The following is a 21,432-nucleotide window of genomic DNA, read 5'->3' on the forward strand; positions in this document are numbered from 1 at the left end:
GTCCAAATTGTTCATTTTTATTTCTGGATGGTACTAATACGTTATCATACCTGTTGGAAGTAGTTATTTTTCTGAATGACTAAAAATCTTTTTTTTTTTATCTGAAGGAATTTTACAAATTATCCTGTTGGTCTAAGAACGTTTGTTTTTTCAGTTAGCGAGAATTATGGAGGGGACTTTGGAGATGCAAAAGATGATGGGTGTAGGTTCTGGGATGGAGTTACTTACATTACAACACGGTCAACAGCTGAGACGGGACCTGCTGGAGAGGTTAGTGTTCATTTACAACTCAAAGTTTACTGCTGCGTATACAAATACTGTAAATGAAGCTAATACTTTTGAGAGCTCAGATGAGGTTTTAGTCACCTCTGATGCTCTGAATCATGTTAGAGAGAGGATGCTAATCCCCTTGTTTCTGATGGAATACATTTTAGTTTGTTTCCCATAAACAACAATAATTCATGATAGTTTTTGGGTTGATAATGTCTTAATGAGACCTTTAGATCTTAAAGAATACTTAATAGTGTTTTTCTTCTGTTGAAACACTCCGGGTTTGTTTTTGCTGCAGGTTTCACACCATGTCCATCACATTGGCCGTGGACGTGTTGGGCTGCACAGGGACAAATGAAGAGCGGGCCGCTCTGCTTCATAAAGTCATCCAAATTGCTGCAGAGCTAAAGACCACCATGGGCAACATGTTTGGCTTCGCCGCTGTCATGAGAGCTTTGGAGATGCCGCAGGTGAAATACACATGAATAACATGAAGTAACATGGTTTTTTAATTTGTTTGAATGATCTGATTTCAGAGATTAGATGAAGCTCTGCTGCTGAAAAAACACCAAACAGAACTATAAAGAATCCTAAACTTCCAATAATAAATTTTGGATATTTATTTTATATTCCTGGTAATCAGTGCTGGGAACGTTACTTTAAAAAAGTAATTAGTTATAGTTACTGATTACTTTCTCAAAAAGTAACTCTGTTACTTACAGTAACTAATTACTAAGAAAAATAACTATTTCATTACTTTTTTTCATTAAAGGGACATTATGGAAGTTTGACAGCCAAAACATGTATAAAAATAATAAATGTCTTCTTCATACATTCTCCTGCAATGCCCTGGTCCTGTAGAATGAGCCCTGGCATTTTTACTGTGATTGCCTGCTTTTCTGTAAAATCACAGAAAAAGAGAGATGCTCGGGTCGAGCAGGCTGCTTCATGCGCGTTCACGCTCAGGCATAGCCCGTAGCATTTGCTATCCGTAGCTTTAGCAGCAGAGAGAGAGGCAGTGCCAACTCAGTGACTTTGTCGCTGTTCCTAATGCCTAGTGATGAACCTAGCTACATTTCTGAGGACCCTTAGCTACTTTCTTCTAGATATTTCCTGCAAATTAGCAACAAAATACCCATTTTTGCTCCAACCATTCTTTGAACGTTGTTTCAGCTGTCATCAAGTATATAAAAGTTATAGATGTGAAAAACATTACTGGCGCTTTAGTTCACCTAGTAAGATGTCGGACTCTTGTGCAGAAGATCTGGGATCGATTCTGGATGTGAACATAATTTATTTAGAGTTTATTTTTTACATTAATGTTATATTTTCTTACAGTAAGATGCCCAAATTTTTATTTGAGACTCACCGAACGGCATTGAATTCACAGATAAAAAAAATGTGGGTCCAACTTTCATTTTGGAACGATTTTTCAAGCAAGGGAAGGGAATGATCTGTGTCAGAACCCAAGTCCCCAAACCAGCCTCTCCCAGCTAGCCGGCCTCCACCATGAACCACAACTCCCAGCATGCCCCTCGCGGGGATTCCCTCCACGTCGCACCTACGTCACGAACCGCGACTATATACGGAAGTCGTCTCCCCAGCTCACCACTCAGTCATCATTTCTTCGGATCTATGATCAGAGTTTCCAAGCCACCGATCCATCGTATGAACTCTCAGCTCACAGTAATCACACTCTCTCTTTATTCTGCTCTCCCCACCTATTCCACCTTCCTCAGGATCCACTGATTTCCCTCTTTCCTGTTCACTCTCTCTCTTTCTTAACATTTTTTCTTTTAAATCGCAATTGCTTATTTTTGCTCATTTTAAATATATTTTTAAACATTTTCTAAATGCTTTTTTATATTTTTACATTTTTTTATTTTTTGTTTTTGTGAAGCACCTCGTGATTTTTATCCTGAGAGGCGCTATAGAAATTATATTTTCTTCTTCTTCTTGTTCACCTCAGCTCCTCCAAGGCGCTAGCCAATCAACATGTCAACCAACTGATTTTATCAAACAAACAACAAGCAAGGAAACAATGGAATGATACTGTGAAGTAACAATCTAATCAGACCGGTGGGATGAGATGGTGATGTAATCAAGCAAAGGTGGGGCTGCTTGATGATGTGATCAGACAGAGATAGGCTGATTACCAAACTGGAGGGAGTTTTGAAAAACAAAATGGCGGCTCCTTTGTTTGGTTGTGTGTGTGTGTGTGTGTGTGTGTGTGTGTGTGGAATTTATCCTGGCTTCCAAAACACGTATAATCAGCGGGCGTGGGCCCCCTGATCGGACGCGTATTTGACGGTGTGAGCAACGTTCACAGTAAACTTAATCAAAATAACTTCAAATCGCTTCACAAAGCTCAAGAGAAAAAACAGCAACAGATCAATCATAAAGGCAAATTAAATATCTAAACAGTCTGTCTGGCCTGGCCACAGTGTAAAACAAACTTAGATATTAAAAAATTAAAGAGGAGCTTAGTTCGAGATGGTCCGTTGGCGTTTTTGGTACGGAAGAGAGAGACGTCTAGTATTTTAAAGCAGTCACGTGGTCGACCGCTTGTTTTTGACTATTAGAGAAGCGGGAGAGAAAGAGAGAGAGAGAAAAGAAAAATCTTGAATGAACGGACACAAGGGGTCCCTCTGTGCCCGGGGCTGAGCAGATCAGATGGCGTTGGTCCGTTGATCCCAGCAGCTAGGCCTCACACGCCGTCCGGAGCGGTAGGAGCAGAGGCGGGGGTCTCCTTACACCAGGTGAACTGGACAGGGGAGAGGAAGAGTTCCGCTTTGCGCCTCGGCTTTATAGACTCGTCCAGCGGGCGGTCTCTGTATGGGCCGGTATCCACTGGGCCGGTCAGCCTTGGTGTCGCGTGATGACATCATCAAGCTGCTGCCGGCTGCAGAGGATCATGGGACATGTAGTCCCTGCTGGCACTGATATTAATAGGCTTTATTGTCTACGCTTCAGGGCGTAGATGGCACAGTCCTTTGGAGAAAATACTGCATAGTAATTTTCTCATGAGGGCAGGACCCCAACATTGTTTAATCAGAGGGTTATAGTTACTTTTACTTGTTCAGGAACCATAAACACTTTGTATTAATCCAGACCGAGTCAGTATATAGTTTATAAAAGGAATTAAATGATTTTTACTAAACTACTGATTATACATGACGAGATATGAATAAAGAGGTGTGATGTGGTGGATGGGAGGTGATGTAATGTGATTTGTGAGGTGGTGTGATGGAATCTAGATGTTCTTTGTATCAGAGAGAATTTGTGAAGTCTGGGTGTAAAATAATTTGTTGTTTGGTTATAAACTAGAGAGTTGGTTATGAATAAAAGCCATCAGACAAAATCTGTCTTGCTTATGATACCCTTGTGGAAACCAGTGTAGATCCAGACTGTCGGGAGGTCGGTTGAACTTCAACCTTAAGGTACCCGAAGCTCGTAGGTTAGTTCCGATACGACTTGTCCGGTCTTGAGATGTCTCCAAGTCACAGCAGGAAGCTGGAATGCTTGTCAGCATCCAAGGTGGATGTTTGGCTCATAAAAGAGCCGTCTGGCTGTGTCAGCTTGCAGCGTACAAAGAGGCTTTTGACTGTATGTCAAAAGAGATGTCTCGAAGATGTTTGTTCCCGAATTGGCTGGTTCGAGAGCCAGCTAGAAACTAAATTAATCGGGAAGTAATTCTTGTTTACTAAACCACCATGTTATGAGTTTTGGCCAAGTTTGGCAAATCAGAATTTGACACGTTTGGAGCATTACCAACATCCCTAAGAAAGCCATGCCTTCTTCAGATACAAAGATGTTTTAACACTTTGTGAATGAGAATCTTTAAAACTCTTATATGAGGTGAATATTTAACTATTGTAATGTGTGTGAGTGTAAACAACGATTAACTTGTTAAATCAAACACATAGTGATTTGTGATATAAATGGATCATTGCAAGAACAATATTCATTTAAATTCATTGATTTAAGCACAGATTATTCAAACATTTGATTAAAACATCTTGTATATTCATCACATGATTATTTAAGCTTATAAATTGTAGCGTCACGTAGGAGCTTTGAGTAGATAGTGAGGAATCAGCAGTCTGGCTTTTACGCAGAGAGTGCAGGACCTTGGTGAGAATTTCTGTCGTGATGTTTTGTCTTCTTGTATGTAAACAAGCACTGAGCAGAACCTTCTGGGTTTGGAGGCCAAATAGTAAGTGGATTTATTTCTGTAGATGAAAGGTTTTTATGTTGGTCAATATGTAGGTGAAAATGTACCCTTTTGTTACGTAACATCCTTTAAAATGACACTAGAAGAGGCACAAATCTGATGGAGGACTTAAATATACTAACTTGGGTCAGACCGAAACACAGAAGAGCTGAAGGCCGTGGAACCGTATCTAGGAGTCAGGGTTCACTCCCTCCCCTGTCCAAACGGAGGTGTTGAGCGCTGCTCCATGCGGCTGCATGCCCTGAAGTGAGGAGAGTCCCAACCCTACCTCCCCACCTAGTGGACACTTATCTTGTGTATCGTCTGAAGTCTGTGTGCATATCTGTCTAAGGTGTTTTTTTGCATAGCAAAGCTACCCTCTATGTCGGGGGTAACTCTGAAGTGCCTTTTCCCCCTCCCCCTGACTCATATAAACCCTGTTGATCTATAACGGTAGCGCGACTCGTGTTGTGAATGACCACAGTCACCAATTCTTGTCATGTGTCTATGTGTATATGTCTGATCTCAGAATTGTGTGTACTGAAACGATTGAATTTACATCCATCCAACCAACCATCCATTGTCTGAACCCGCTTTGTCCACGTAGGGTCGCCGGGGGGGGGGGGCTGGTGCCTATCTCCAGCGGTCAATGGGCAATCAGGCGGGGTACACCCTGGGCAGAGAGCCAGTCCATCGCAGGGCAACACAGAGACACACAGGACAAACAAAATCACCCGTGCGCACACACACACACACCCCTAAGGACAATTTAGACAGACCAATCAACCTAACAGTCATGTTTTTGGACTGTGGGAGGAAACCGGAGTACCCACGCATGCACAGGGAGAACATGCAAACTCCATGCAGAAAGATCCCAGGCCGGGAAGCGAACCCAGGACCTTCTTGCTGCAAGGCAACATCTCTAACCGCTGCGTCACTGCGCAGCCCAAATGAATTTCCCACTGGAATTAATAAAGTACTTTTGAATTGAATTGAATTGAATTTGGCTTTATTATAGTAGATCACATTTAAAGACATTTGCATTAGGAGGCATTTGATTGATGAATTCATGAGGATACCACCTGTTAGGAGGCGGTTTTGTTCTCTGATCTTCAGAGGTGCATCTGTTTTGATGTGATTCACAATCCCACCCAGTAGCTAAGGTTTACCTCTGGAAGTGTGTGTGTGGTTGTTTTATTTATTTATTTTTTCATTTCATTTGAAAGCAATTTAATTCATTTATTATTGCTGTAATTAATTATAACAAGAACAAAATGCTGTTATTACTTTAAAGTTTTGTCGTATTCCTGTGGCTCCACATTTGGAGAGGAGGAGTTGATGCATTAAATCAAATCAACCAAATCAAGCCAAAGGCTTTAGCCAAGTCAACAAACACAGCTACACAATATTCCTTAATGTCAATGGCACACATGATGTCATTTATCACTTGCAGACGCACATCCATGGCCAGTTCTGAAGCCGGGCTGCATGGGGGTGATAATACTGCTGGATTCCAGATAGCGAGTTAGCTGTTTGTTGAATAACTTTCCAATGACTTTAGAGAGGCAAGGCAGGATAGAGATAGGCCTGTAACAGCTTAAGCCTGGTTTATGCTTCTCCGTCAGCGCCACAAGGAACAGACACGCACGGATTGACGGAAGCGTTTTGCTCTCATTCTTCTCCGTCTCCTGGAGAGTGTTGCAAAGCAATTGCCCGGCAGGACCACAGAGGGCGTAGTGCTGTTCTGTGGTATCCTGTCATGTATCGGTCCAAGATCGTGTGTTTATATTGTGTTTTTTTTGTATATAAGAGACTTTTTAACACGAACAAATTTGTCTCTCGTCCTCCTCCACCTCTTCATGCGCTCCCCACCTCTAAACCCACGTTTCCTGTCATTTCCGTCCACAAATAAAACGCTTGCTGCGCATCTTTTCACTCCTCCAGTCACGGGAGAATTAAACGTTCATGTTTTTAGAGTTTTTTCGCGAGGTATTCGTCAAGCTTCTCCGTGTCTGCCGCTAGTTTTCCTCGGCTCTCTTTGCAATGGCGGCGCTGTAAATAACAGCGGCGTCCTGACCAATCACAAGCTTGCGTAATCCGTCTCGTTCGACGGATGTTTAAAAAAGTGGGCTCGACGCCGTACGTACTTGCGTGCCTGCCGGAGCCCTACGCAAAGACGGATAATGGCGTTGCGTGTCTCCGCACTGACGCAGACGGAGAAGCATACATCAGGCTTTAGGTCTGAATGATCCCCCCCCCCCCTTGGGCATCACATGGACATGCACCGTCATACATCGTCTCTGTCAGCGCGCCCCAGGGCAGCTGTGACTACATCGTAGCTCATCACCATCAGTGTGTGAATGTGTGTGTCAATGGATGAATGATACTCTAGTGTAAAGCGCTTTGGAGTCCTTACCCTGAGAGGCGCTATACAAGTGCGGGTTATTTATCATACATTGGTGATTTTCTTAGTCTCCACACCCCCAGCAGGTCCCTGAGGTCCAGTGACCAAAGCCTACTGGTTGTGCAGCACTCCAGTCTAAAGGTCAAAGGTGACAGATCATCTGCTGCTGTGGCCCCTAGACTCTGGACCTCTCTCCCCCTGAGCCTGAGATCAGTGGACTCAGTGGTCTCCTTCAAAAAGCAGCTGAAAACGGACTTGTTCAAGCTGGCTTTGACGCAGTGAAAGCTTGCTCATGTTGTATTGTTGTGTGTTGTTTGTCTCTTTCTGCAGGTCTAGAAGCAGACTCTTGTTCATCAGTGATTGTTAATTTTACTGCCCCCCCCCCCATCTCCGTTTCTGGTCAGATTTAAAAAGCATCCAAAAAACAATAACTATAACGTTTTAAGTATCAGGCATGACATTAAAGCTCAAGCTTTGACGCTCCACCTGAGAGTAAATCTGTAAGGCTTGTCGCCAGCATTCAGACATCAATTCAGTTTGCTTCACAGCCAGACAGGACACGGGGGGGGGGGGGGGGGGGGGACCAATCTCTAGAAATCCCAGTAAGTGCTGCCAGGAAGGATATTTTATGTCTCTGACAATTGTCCACGCTCCTTCATTTCTCAGGTTTCTCGTCTGGAGCAGACATGGATGGCGTTACGGCGGCGGCACACCGAGGGCGCCATTCTTTATGAGAAAACTCTGAGACCATTTCTCAACAGCCTGAACGATGGAAGAGGTAGAACTCCTCCTGTGTCATCAAAAATGACAAGGCAAGTGTTCTGTCTCTGATTTTGTTCATGTCTGTCCTCCAGAAAGCTGTCCGCTGTCCAACACCACCTTCCCCCACGTCCTCCCCCTCCTAAATCTGCTGGAAAAGACCTCAGCGATGGGTGAGGGGATGGGGCCATGGGAGTGTGGAGAGGTTAATGTGGATGCGGTCATGTTCCACCTGGGAGCAGCGAGGACCATTGCTCAGCTAGGGGGTATTTACCGCAGCAATGCTGAGAGCAAATTACAAGGTAAGAGGTGTCAAATTAAGGTTAAAGTCCAATTAGTCATCATCACACTCTGGTGAAATTACATCTCTGCATTTGACCAATCCCCGTGGGGAGAGTTGAGCTGCAGCAGTTGCTGTGCTCGGAAACTACTAGGTGGTTTAACCCCCCAGTCCACCCACTTAAATCTGAGTGTCAAGCGAGTAAGCACTGGGTCCCATTTTACGGTACTTCTTTGATATGACCCAACCAGATTTGAACCCTGATTTTCCAGTCCCAGGGTGGACACTCATACCAATAGGTCACCGAGAAGGTATCTCTGTTAAAGGTAGGTAACCTGGGTAACCTGGAAGGTAACCAGGATTAAAACTAGGGATGTACCGATCAGGTTTTTTGCTGCTGATCACCGATACCGATCACGTGGATTGGCCAGAAATTTTCTACAACATTATAATGAGTGCTACAAACTACATAAGCTGGGAATAAATTAAATGTAACCTAATCTAAAATGGTCTGATCGGTCTGCTTTGATCTATTTTGAAAACTCCGATCAAAACCGATAGGGGCGCTATCGGCCGATTGGGATCAAATGCCGATTCATCGGTGCATCCCTAATTAAAACCACCCAAATCAGGTGCTGATGACAACATGCCATTTTCCAGGTTTCCAGGAGCAGAGCGAGATCCGGGAGCTCTTCCTGACTGACTTCCAGATGAGGCTCCTGTGGGGCAGCAAAGGAGCTGAAGAGAACCAGACTTTCAGATTCTCCAAGTTCCACCAAGTGCTGACCACGTTGTCCAACAGGCTTGAACCTCCGGCCAGACGAGTCTAATCCCTCACACAAATCCTCAAGACCCCGCCTACATTTATTTGTTTGAATGGGACATGATATTATGGAGAAAGAGTTTTGTTTTGCATTTTAAAACTTATTTCTTGCTCAAATCTGTACACCAACCCCATCTCTGAGAACAGAACAGACTTGTGGATAAATTATTGTTTGACCTAAATGATTAATAAAGAAGCAGCAAAAACCTTTTATTTTAAGGGTTTATTATAGATTATAGAAACATATGCTGCAAAATAATGATTTTACAAAATTTCCTGTTACATTTGATCTAATTTAACTAACAGCTGAGGTTATAGTTGATGGACATGAACCCTTTAGAAAGTGTGATATGTTACAGTGATCAAAGAAAGGTCTGGTCTTATAATAACCCAAAAGCCTCAGTTGACATGTATTTCTGTCAAGTCAAATTGTACAGCCAGTCACAAAATAATGCATTTACATGTCAGTAGTTTTATTCTATCATGTGCTGATGTGAATTTAGATATGTGAGGTGATGTTTAATATAATCTTATGCTGTTTTTAAAAATAAAAGATAATATGCTACTTAAGAGTGAAGTGATCGAACTGACAAATAAACAGAAAATATGGTTTTGTCATGATTTCCGGCAGATGTCTTAACCCACATGCAGAGAAACACATGAGATCATAAGCAGTTGTATAAAAACTATTTTTTTGGTAGAAGGGGATTTGATGGAGGAGTGCCGGGAACCAAAGCAGAACAATAAATGTAAGCTGAGTTGTGGAATGGGGCTGCACAGAGGTGCCCTGGTTAGCGCTGTTGCCTTGCAGCAAGAAGGTCCTGGGTTCAAATCCCGACTTGGGGTCTTTCTGCATGGAGTTTGCATGTTCTCCCTGTGCAGACGTGGGTTCTCTCCGGGTGCTCCGACTTCTTCCCACAGTCCAAAAACATGGCTGTTAGGTTCATTGGTCTCTCTAAATTGTCCTTAGGTGTGAGTGTGTGTATGCTTGGTGGTTTGTCCTGTGTTGCCCTGCGATGGAATCTGTCCTGGGTGCAACCCGCCTGCATGCTCGGAGACAGCTAGAGATATGCACCAGCCCCCCGCAACCCTGCAAGGATAAGCGGGTAAAGACGATGGATGGATGAATGAGTTGTGGGATGCAGGTAGCCGCAAGACTGACGAGGATGGATGGAATGTGGGATGTCAGGAGCCAGGAGCTGAGCCACTGAAGAACAGGAGAGGTAATGAGTGGGGTTGGAAATGATTAACAACGGATTCTACAGGTGATTCTTACGGAGGTGACGCAATAAGAAAACTTCAGGAAGGGTGAGTGGAACTGTAGTGGTTGTAAATGGCCTGTATTTGTACAATGCCTCCTAGGTTGCTACAAACCCCCAAGGCTCTTTACAACATAATCAGCGATCCACTCATTCATACGCTGGTAGTGATGCTGCTACTTACCACACGACCAGATTTATGGTGGTTGTTCTGTGAGAAGTTTGCTGAACTTAAAGCCCTTTTTCCTCAATTGTCTGTTGTCTCGTGTTTCGTTCGATGACTTCACTTTCGTCAAGCGCATGTGGTCTTGGACTTGTTTTCATACAAAATCTAAAATAGCATCCCCCCGTTAGAAAATAAGCATGTTCTTTGTATCAAAATGCGTCTTTAAAATTCACGGACATCATATGTGAAATCCATGGCACAAAACAAGCAAAATTAGAAAATAGCGTTTTTAGCCCCATTGACTTGCATTCATTTTTTTCCTTCTCACGGGGCGCGTCATTTGGAATTCTAGGATGTCCAGGGAAGGTCCTGCCTTTCTCGCCTCTGATTGGCTGGAAGGGCTCTACTGAGATTAGCTATTTGTGTAACAGTTTTTCCTGGCTGTAGGTTTTTACGTTTACAGCCAGAATTTGAAGAGTTTTTTGAAGGAAATGTGAACTCATCACTATAATAAACATCCTTTCCTGTTTAGCAACAAGCCAGGTTCAGTTTCTTTCATAAAATATTTTGAAAAACATCAAATGTGAAATTGTAATAAATTTTGTAGCATTTTATCACACTGTAGACTGGTTTTATATCTGTTGGCTCTATTGGGGTTATCTTATTACTTCATTATTAGGCTATCCTGCTTTAATAGGTTAAGGCTGTTTACAAGTTAGAGCACATCTCTCATAATCAGATTAAATGTATATCATTTAATCAAAAATTAAGTTAAAGCTGATTATGATTTAGACCGATTTGTCACCAGTTTTCATTATTCTAGAGAAGAAACAGACCTGATACGCACAGCTTGACAGAATAGGGCAGTTTTATTAAATGTCATACCCAGGTAAGGGACATGTGTTGATCCTATGTACTCTAATGCTTCAGAGCCAAGTGATGTAAAGTAAGTCCAACAGTTTGATAAATGCAACAAGATTTTAAATTCACATTTTACATTTTTCAGTTTTTCTTATGAAACAAAAAACGTAAAATATTTTGCCAACAGGACAGAATGTTTATTATAGCGCTAAGTTCACATTTTCTTTACTAAACTCCCCCAAACAGCTTTCTGCTGGTGGAAGGTCAGGCTGCACTTAGCGAGGACAGCCAGATTGCTGTTATTGAAATGATATTTGTTCTTTTCTACTTCTTCTGTTAAATGAAATAGTCAATCGTAGAAGAGCCTTTCTAGCCAATCAGAGACGAGAAAGACGGGATCTTCCTTGGACATCCTAGAATTCCAAATGACGACCATGATGCGGAAGTGACTTAAGCTCCCTATTGGGAAAGACGGTTTTCTGCTAAATGAAATAGCCAATCGTATTAGAGTCCGTTTCACCCAGACATGAGAAAGGCGGGACTTTCCTTGGACATACTACGATTCCAGACATCGTCCCATGATCCGGAAGTAGATGGGGATGACTTAAGGCTGCGTTCCGTTTGTTGGACATCAGGAGTCAAAAATGTTTGATGTCCTGTTTTTGTTTTACTTATTCGGTTACAGTCCGGTCTGTGGCGTCTTTCAGAAACTTTACTGCTCAATATCAGATAGCTGCGACTGCGACTTCAAGCCGAATATCAGAGGTAAAAAATGCTTTTGTGTCTTGGTTAACATAGCTAGCACAACAGCGGATGCTAGTTAGCTGCTAGCCAGCTAGTTTCACTAGCTAAACAAAGTTCCGCTAATATTAGCTTAAACATGTTTCTCAGTGTACAGATTTATCAAGTTTGGTTCCGTTTTAACTTTATAAAAAATTTTATGAGATGCTTCTGTTAAAGAAATTCTTATAACCAGACATTGACAAGGTGGTAGACAAATCTACACATACATAGACACAATAATAGTAATAATGACAAAAACAATGTTACTACTACTAATAAAAAATAACAATAGTGAGGCGATTTATAGGATTAAAAAATATATTTTCAATATCATTACAAGGGCTAAAGCAAGTTAGAATACAAATTGACATAAGTACAAATTCCTTTGATAACAGAGTTATGTAATAAATGCAAGTAATACGAAATAAGACAATTCTAACAAGCAAAACTGAAAGACGAGAAATAATTACAAAAAGACGAGGGGGGGGGGGTATTTAAAAGATTCCTTTCAAAATAAAGACATCAACATAACAGAGTTCTAATAGCTTTCGGGCACATCATACCTTTTAGAGTAGCAAAATAGATTCTTAATTCCGTCTTAAATATATTCATGTTGGGGCTTGGGCTGAACCACTTAGATTTATGAATATGAAATTTCCCAAATAAAATGATCAGATTAAAAATGAAAGAGTGTGATTTAAGAAGATATTTTCTATTTGCAAGGAAACATATCTCTTAAATGTAATTCAATATTCTTATCGAGACATGGTGAAAGTAAGCGTTCTATCTCATAACAAAAATATTTAACAAATACACATTCATAGAACAGGTGTGAGATTGTCTCAGAAGCTGAATTACAGACTGTAAATTAGTCATCTAACTCTTTTTTAATGTTTTTTAATAAAATATTTTGTAGGATATATTCGATGAATTATTTTGAAATGAACTTCCTTAATTTTCTTGATGACCATATATTTATCATCAGTAGTCCATGTTACTGACCAATTGATATTGTTTATCGTATTCTCCCAATAGAACTGACATTTAGGAATTGTTTGTGCATGAACTATACATCTGAAAAATCTACTATTACATTTTTTGTTCAGAATATGTATTCCTTAGAAGATCTTCTTTTGGTGATAGCTGTAAATTTGGTTCTTTGTTGTTTTGTAATAGTCTAATATAACCAGGTGGAATTGCATCAAAAACTATTGAGTAATCTTTTACAGAGATTGGAATATTATAAGTTTTGAGAAACTCAGGTGATTTTTAAGATTGAGGAACATGGCAATGTAGGGCTTGTGATCATCACCGACGCAGCCGCCCTGTTGGGAGGTCCGTGAGTCCTTACTTGTTGCTTGTTTCTACTGTAAACCGCACGCTCAGTCTCATTCTTGTGGCTTAAATTAATTTATTATTCTTTTGATCGGTTAAATTACACAACTCTAGTAAATCATTGCTGTGTTGTGGGATGACACACGTGATCGCCAGGGGAATAAAGGTGGAGAACAAGCTAACTTTTCACTGTTTTCCTGCTTGGAGGCAAAACCACGGAGACCAAGTATCTAGCATAACAAAGTCTTGTTGGATCACTGCTGGAAGGTGACCAAACATCACTTTCTGGAGTATTTTCATTCTGGTCAGTTACAGATGGTGTACGATTTTATACATAGTTTCTTTCCTTCAACTGCGAGACACACACACACACACACACACACACACACGCACGCACACACCTGTAAGCTAATGCGGGCGCACTGACACACAGCACAACTTCTCCTGCTACACTTCTTCTGCTGGATGACAATTTATATTGTTTTACTAGAAAAACCAACAAAACGTTAACACCTCATCCGAAGGTTTACATCCGCTCACACCACAGATAGCCGAAAATATCCTTTATGCAGAACTGTGGCGGCAAAAATATGTCATTGATGCTCCAGTCTTGGGTCTTTCATGTGAATAAAAACCATTTATAACGCTGATTTTGTCCAGATACCAGTCCCTGACGTCTTTATATAACGTATCCTGGTATATTCTGCATCCTTATTAGAGCCCTGCACGGGCCTAAAATCTGAGCCTGTGTCCGGCCCGGCCCGAGGGGGTGGAGCCCCAGCCTGACCCGGCCCGAAAAAGTTTTCAGGATTCTCTGGCCCGACCCGAGCCCCTTTTTTTTTTTTTACCAGCTAAATGAAAACAAAGTGCGTCAATCCTGACCAATGTGTTAAAAGACGTGCAGGATCCGATCAATTTGTTTTTCCCTCGTTTACCGTCACAGAGATGATGGCGCACTGGCTCTGGTGTTAATCGAGTTAAATTTGATCTCTTTCCAACAATTTTCACAAGAAAACAGAACAGTCAAAAGCAGGGCTTCAGTCGACCGGATAGTTCCAGAATAGAAAGAATTACCCCGACGCATGCAGACGAACTGACATTTTATTCGTTACACACATCGCAGATGTAGCTAAATCACCCAAGAAAAGATTCCCATCTGAACATCTGAGCTGCTCAGCGCAGCTCGCTGTCAGCGCATATGTGCACAGGAAGCTGAAGTTGTGGAGAGGGGTTTGGAGCGCGTTGCAGAACCAGAGCGCATGCGGGAAGATTCCTCCCACTGAAGCGAGTGTTTTCCAAACCCTGTCGCTCAGAGAGACTTGTCACTTAGAAAATGTTCCCTGATTATGAAACTGTGGCTGAATAGTGCTTGTTCCTGTCTCCAATGTGGCGACAAATCCATGAGGAGAATCCCAGAATCTCTTCAGCTCAGACAGCGCATATGATTACGCACAAGCGTGACCCGTCAACCCGGTCTCACAGTAAGACTGGGTTGGACCTGTTCAGGTTTACGCAGACAATCTTTACATAGAATTGACTTTAGGGCTGCAACAACGAATCGATAAATTAGATGAAAATCGATTACTAAAAGCGTTGGCAACGAATTGCGTCATCGATTCGTTGTGTCGCACAACTCTTCCAAAAGCGCCCCCCCTTCCCGCCCGCCGTTGCGCGCAGACCAGAGCAAGTCAGATCAGCGCGAGGGAGAGCCGCAGATCAGCGCGAGGGAAAGCCGGCAGACTTGCGCTGCTGCGAACCGGTTCCGCATTGTTGCACAGCGATCCAGGCAGCTGCTTCCAGCGCACGGTCCATTCTCAAAGTGGCGCAACCAAAAAACTATAATTAGCACACGATCGTTCATGTCCGCACATGTTCTCTATTTTCTGTCTTATTTGTGCCTGAAGCGCGCTACTGCGGAGCTCATCACCTGTGCTGTGGTGATGTCACCTCACGCAGCATCGAAAACGCGCTCTGAGCTTTTCGGTCAGGAGATCCCTTTGATCTGCTCAAAAGTAACTGATGAGGTGAAAAGGTAAGAATCCAGGCAACAGATTTTCTGGAGAATTAAGAGGAGATGCAGGAAGATGAGAGACAGACAGGACAGGAAAATAGTTCAATAAAAACAAGAAAACAAAACAAAGTGTTGAAAAGTAAAATGTAGGTAGATTTATCTCCACTACACGTTTTTACCAGTAAAAAACAATAAGTTATACACATGTCATATTTATACATCTGATACAATTCAGATCACCTTCAAAACTCAGTCACACACCCAGGGCCGTTTCAAGACATTTTGGGGGCCAAGGCAAAATGCGACCCCCCCCCCCCCCCCCCCAATAACTGGGTTCCCCAGAAGCCTCTGTGTAATTCATACCCTCTCCAGTAGTGTTAGTTATATGGTGTTTATAAAATCCCCTCAGACATTACTGACATGTTCTAATATTATCAGATGAAAAACTAAATTATCAGACATGCTGTCTCCTCTGCTTCTTTTATAAACTTGCAAAAAGTAACAAAACCATTTGAAAGCCACTATTTGTGGATTCTCTGAAAGTTTCCATGGAGTGTGTGACAACTTATTTTTTCATTGATCCTATCGTCTAATCTCACAGCTGAAACAAGCATCCTTAATAATCTGTGCACAGGAAGCTTACCGATGCTGTAGTAAAACAAAAGGTATAATAATTTATTATTAATAAAACCTTGTTGCAGCACTAAAGCAGAAAAATTAGATTTTGCATTAAATATGCAAAATATTTACATATGAATTGTTTTAGAGCCCTTTAATTGGCAGAATCTGATATTAATTTAGTTCTTACAAAAAATGGGTCCCAACATTGTTTGTGTGGCGTTGCCATAGTGTGACGTCATAGGCACAGATCCCTGTCCTCTTGTTTGGAAATGGAAATATGGTCACCCTACATTAAACAAACTGTCCACCCGGGCTTTTGCGCTGCACAGAGACGCTTCGCTGCCTACGACTTTGAACGTCAGTTGAGAGTCAGTCTCATGCAGACTGACCAATGAAGAGAGGGCCTCAAGTTAAGACCCTCTCCTCATTGGTCAGTCCACACGAGGTGGGTCAAAGGTTACTCTGGGCGGGTTACGTGTTGTCAGGCATTCAAGTATTGAGTATATTTACTGCATATTACAGTAAAATATTCTGTATGTGACCACATTATGGTGATCCTTGGGTCGTGATAATGGAGCCCTTGAATATTGTTGCCCAGGGTACAACAAAGTGTTAATCTGGCCCTGGTTCCGCCGTCACATTCCCGCAGAAACTGGTTGATCACACCGGGGCCAGACTACTAGCATGTGGTTTTACAACCACAATGTCCTCAGAAGCAAAAACGCTTTTAAAAGGGAGGGAGGAGTCCTAACTGTTGCTGCAGGCGTGTTGTGTGAGAGTGCAGTTATATACTGGTTAATATATTTTTGGGTTCAGTTGCTTTCATGTGGCCTAATGTGAGTCTATTTGGGATCATTGGAATAATCAGCAGCATTTCTTGATGTGACTTTATGGCAGTTGCCCAGGGCATCATCGCAAGGAGGATGGCATTCATTTACTTTTGTTTTATTTGGTATTTTTTCAGTCATTTTTGGAAATAGTGATCAATTTTGATTAATTCACAGCCTATGTTTAATTACATTTAAAATAAATGTCAACAGATGAGATCAAACAAAACAGATGAGAATTGCCCTTAAGCTGTTTAACTTGGACCAAGCATTTTAGGTCACAGATAGATGTAGCTTAGGGTCTCTGTCTATACACCTTATAAGACAATTTAGGTGATGGCATGTTGTTTTTCTGCTATTGAACTGTTTTCTAATAATGTTGTGTTAAATAAAGTGAAGGAAGGAGAGAAATAACGTTTCCCTAGCAGTTTTTAAAAATTTCACCATGTAATCCGATTAATCGATTAATCGTGTCGAGACCCCATCCGATTAATCGATTATCCAAATAATCGTTTGTTGCAGCCCTAATTGACTTACAGATAAAAAATTAATTCAGTAAAATATAAAGCATTTTATTGAAATATCCATTCATTATTTTACAAGCACAGAGAGCCGCATCAGATGGATGGAAGAGCCGCGGGTTGTGACATGTTTTCTCCAGGACCAGAGAGGACGCAAACTCGATACATCTCTTTTATTGTGAGGTAATAATTTCTCCGAGTTTTGCGGTTGCGGGCAGGAGTAGACATGCACGCTGCAGGTGCGGGCGGGGGTGTAACACACACGTTGCAGTTGCAGGCGGTAATGGTCAGAAATTCAGCGGGCAGGAGCGGGATGAAGAAAACAGTCCCGTGCAGGGCTCTACTGCTGCGTTTGTGTTTCAATTTTTTTAAAATGAATTCGATTAAAAATAAAGGCGCCCGGCCCGTGTCCGAGGTGATTGCACAGTCGTTGGCCTGAAGCCCGGCCCGAGGGCCTAGGGCTTCAGTGCAGGGCTCTAATCCTTATTGGGATTTTATAATGTTGTTTAAAACTTTTTCACCCAAATCTGCTTCTTCTGTGTGACAGTACCATTTGTTAACACCCGTCAAGCTTCCAACATGTCCGCCCACATCCCAGAATGCTACATGTAATCACGTGTGATCACGAGCCCTATTACAAATCTAAGGTTGCAGCTATCAAATATTTTAGTATTCGAATTTTCTATCAAATCCTCCATCAATTAATCAAATATTCTATTTGAAGTGAAACGAGATTGTGGTCTGCTGCAAAAAATATGTAACAAACGAACAAAAAAAGGATTAACAATCGGTCCTTGTCAGACAATTCAGTCATTTTTATTCCTCAGATAATAATAAATAAAAATTCGCAATTCAATTTTCATTCATTTGTCATTAATATTTAGTCAAAACAAGCCAACCAGCAACAAATTAAAGTTACAATTAAATGATTTCACCTAAAGTAGGAAAAAAGAGCAGATGAGCAGTTTTTTTTCTGTGTGTATTTAAAATTTTACAATGTTATTATAATTTATAGTAATATAAATATAGTAAAGCTACGCCCTGCTGGGAGTAACTCTGGTATGCCTTTTTCCCTCCCCCAATTTATCCTCATGTAATCCCCTTTTCATCTAATTGAAATGAGCGCCGTTCTGGCTGCTCTCGTGGTCTGCCTGTATCTGTTCTGTCTACATGTGTGTGTGTAACCTTGGTCAGGCTGTGCTGCGGAGTCAAGTTCCTATGCTCTGGGTCGCTGGAGCGCTGGCAATAAAGCTTTTTCTGATTCTGATTTAACAAGATGACTTGGACATTTATAAATAGGCTATGCATGATGTACACATGAGAGTTGAAGTCAGCAGAAACATTATTTTCATTTAGCCATTTGTTGGACAAATGCATACAAAGCCTGTTTTGTGGTTTCAGCATTGTTGTGTAAACCAGTGTTTCCGATCCCTGGTCCTCGAGACACACTGTCCTGCACGTTGCCCATTTAAACATCATTGTTTCCCTGTGGCTATGCACTTGACTTAAATGGATAAGTGATTAACATGCATCTGCAGCACTTGATGTGTTCCCGAGGAGCCATCGTAAATGAAGTGTGCTGAAGTAGAGACATTGAAAACATGCAGGTCAGTGTGCGCTGAGGACCAGGGTTGTGAAACACTGGTCTAAACTCAGTCCTAATCTGAGAATTTCACGTATGATTATCTTTATTTTCTGGCAGACTTGGAGTGGGACCTTTACAAAAATGTCTTTGGCCAACATCTGGTTCAGGACATTGTCTCAGAGGAAGTGGCGAAGTTCCTTGAGAAAAAAAGTCCCGACCAGCCCTTAGTGCTGTCCTTCCATGGCTCCATGGGCACAGGAAAGACACTCGTCAGTACCATCCTGGGCAATCATCTGTATGGTTCAGCCATGAGCAGCCCATTTGTCCACCAGTTTGTCCCGACTCTTCACTTCCCCTCACATAAATTGGTCCGTCAGTACAGAGTAAGTTACGGATTTCCAAATTCTTTTTCTCAGAATTATACCATTTGTAGATTAGACATTAATGAAGAAAATACAATTTGTTTGTAGATTTAGAAAATTTCAAATCTATTGAATTTTGAACTCTTCTAAGTAGGCCTTCTCAATTAATCAAATTTTAATTACAATTACAATATGAGTTTTGAACGTTTATGAAAACAAAACGATTATGTACTACTTCCTCTTGCGCTACGAAAGTCAAGCACACCTCCCACAGTGTTACCAACTTAGCGACTTTGTTGCTATTTCTAACAGCTTTTCAGACCCCCTTCTTGACTTTTTAATTCTTAAAGTACCTAGTAAACAACCTAGAAATATTGCCGGTAACCCATAGCTACTTTCTGGATAAGTTGAACTAAAGAACACCACATCGCTCCATCATTTCAAAACAAAGCTTAAAACCCACCTGTTTAAAACTGCTTATTCACTGTAATCAAATATGATTAAGTACCTTGTTCTTCATCTGTTGTTTTATACCGTTTGTTGTTTTTAACTCTTATTTTAAATGTATGGTGGCTTTGAGTTTCTAGAAAGGCCCCTCAAATAAAATGCATTATTACTATTATTAAAGAGCAAGTCACCCCCAAATCTGCTTTTTTTCTGATAAACTATATAAATGTGTGTCTAATTGTGCTGCAGACACGTGTAGTCAATAGTTTTGCACTTTAGTGCATTTTAGTTAAAATTTAAATTTTCTGCCTAAAACTGTCAGTGTTGTGCCGTTGTCAGATAAAAACTCTGCACTGCATTTAAATTTAAATCTGCCATCGCTATTGCAGCGCACCTCCGATTGCTATGCCTGGGACAATTTTTTCATTAACTAATGGGACCTGTAAATAAATATTTTAGAAATAAGTTTCCTATGCTGATAAATAATATTTCAACTCTGAGGGACACTTTGCTTCTGTACACTCCCCTACAGCACCACTCGACAGGACTAAATAAATATTAGCAACATTTTGTGAACTTCACGAAAACATAAATGTGTAGAAGTTTTTATTTTACTTTTTAAATTTATTTTATATCATGAATGCACAGTATAAGTATTTGCTGTCAGCTCAGTGACCTAGTGGTAGAGTGTCCACCCTGGGACTGGGAGATCGGGGTTCAAATCCCGGTTGGATGTTACCAAAGACTTAAAGAAAAATGGGACCCAATGCCTCCCTTCTTGACACTCAGCATTAAAGGGTTGGATTGGGGAGTTAAACCACCAAATGGTTCCCAAGCGCGGCTGTGTCTGCAGCTCACCGCTCCCCCAGGGGATAAATCAAATTGGGAGAACAAATTTCACACACCTGTGTATGTGACAACTAATGGGACTTTAATTTTAACTGTCAGTATTTGCAAGATATTGGTTGGATATTTAGGTCTGTATTGGGTACGCTTAAATAAGTTAAACCTCTGCCTATACCCTTTGGGTCATTAACTATGGGCAGGAAGAGGAGTTGTTGTTCTTGTTTCTTTTTCTTATTTCTTTTTGTCCTGATTGTGCCTTGTGCAATTTTATGTCAGAAATAATAAATAAATACATTAATTCAACATTAATTTAAAAATCATTTAAAATAATTTAGATCTCAATTTCTGTCAAAATAATTGTGATTATCATTTTGACCATAATTGAGCTGCCCTATCTTTAAGTATCTGGGTGTGCACCTGATTATAAAATTGAACTGGAGCCACAACACGGATGCTCTTTTCAGGAAGGGTTAGAGCAGACTTAACTTGCTCCTGGGGACCTTCTTTTACTTTATGGTGGCATTAGCCATATTTTATGGTGTGGTCTGTTTAGGCAGCAGCTTATCTGCTACATATTAGATGAACACATTAAGAAGCCCAGCACTGTTCTAAGATGTCCCCTTGATCCAGTGCAGGAGGTGGGAGATAGAAGGACTGTAGCAAAAACAAAATCACTGTTAAGTCCAGGTCACACTGTGTGATTTGCGGCTGTCTTAGCCAAATCCCTCGTTGGGAGCATAATCGTGTATAAAAAAAAAAAAAAAACTGTAAACGTGATGATGATTTGCATATTTGCGGTCATCCAGTCTGACTGGCTCTGAGACCATTTAAATATAACTGTCTCACGATCCAAATCAGCCTCCGACATTCTTCAAGGACTGCTTGAAAACCTCCCGTCTGCAATCGACCAATGAAAACACACCTTTGGGACACCACAGCAGCAAGACTCCGTCTCTCTGAGCTTCAGTTTCAATTTGTTTAAAATGTGGATTATAAACTACACACAATTATTTTTCTAAATAACCCAAGTTAAACTGTAGTTACACTAAAAATCAGCTG

The 21,432-nt window shown here is 41.3% G+C and overlaps 2 protein-coding genes across 2 annotated transcripts in view; both read left to right on the forward strand.

The window, feature by feature from the left end:
- Positions 1-9,370, forward strand: part of LOC107386036 (SH2 domain-containing protein 3C) — a 49,620-nt gene extending 40,250 nt beyond the window's left edge. Inside the window, exons 8-12 of the mRNA XM_015960199.3 lie at positions 155-270; positions 569-740; positions 7,554-7,665; positions 7,742-7,948; positions 8,587-9,370. Of these exons, the coding sequence (XP_015815685.1) occupies positions 155-270; positions 569-740; positions 7,554-7,665; positions 7,742-7,948; positions 8,587-8,756 (777 nt within the window). The 3' untranslated portion in view covers positions 8,757-9,370. The remainder of the gene's footprint in view (positions 1-154; positions 271-568; positions 741-7,553; positions 7,666-7,741; positions 7,949-8,586) is intronic.
- A 2,229-nt stretch (positions 9,371-11,599) lies between these two features.
- Positions 11,600-21,432, forward strand: part of tor2a (torsin family 2, member A) — a 15,544-nt gene continuing 5,711 nt past the window's right edge. Inside the window, exons 1-2 of the mRNA XM_015960196.3 lie at positions 11,600-11,800; positions 18,836-19,101. Coding sequence (XP_015815682.1) covers positions 11,680-11,800; positions 18,836-19,101 — 387 coding nt within the window. The 5' untranslated portion in view covers positions 11,600-11,679. The remainder of the gene's footprint in view (positions 11,801-18,835; positions 19,102-21,432) is intronic.

The sequence above is a fragment of the Nothobranchius furzeri genome, chromosome 10 (assembly GCF_043380555.1).
Source record: "Nothobranchius furzeri strain GRZ-AD chromosome 10, NfurGRZ-RIMD1, whole genome shotgun sequence".
Lineage (NCBI taxonomy): Eukaryota > Metazoa > Chordata > Actinopteri > Cyprinodontiformes > Nothobranchiidae > Nothobranchius > Nothobranchius furzeri.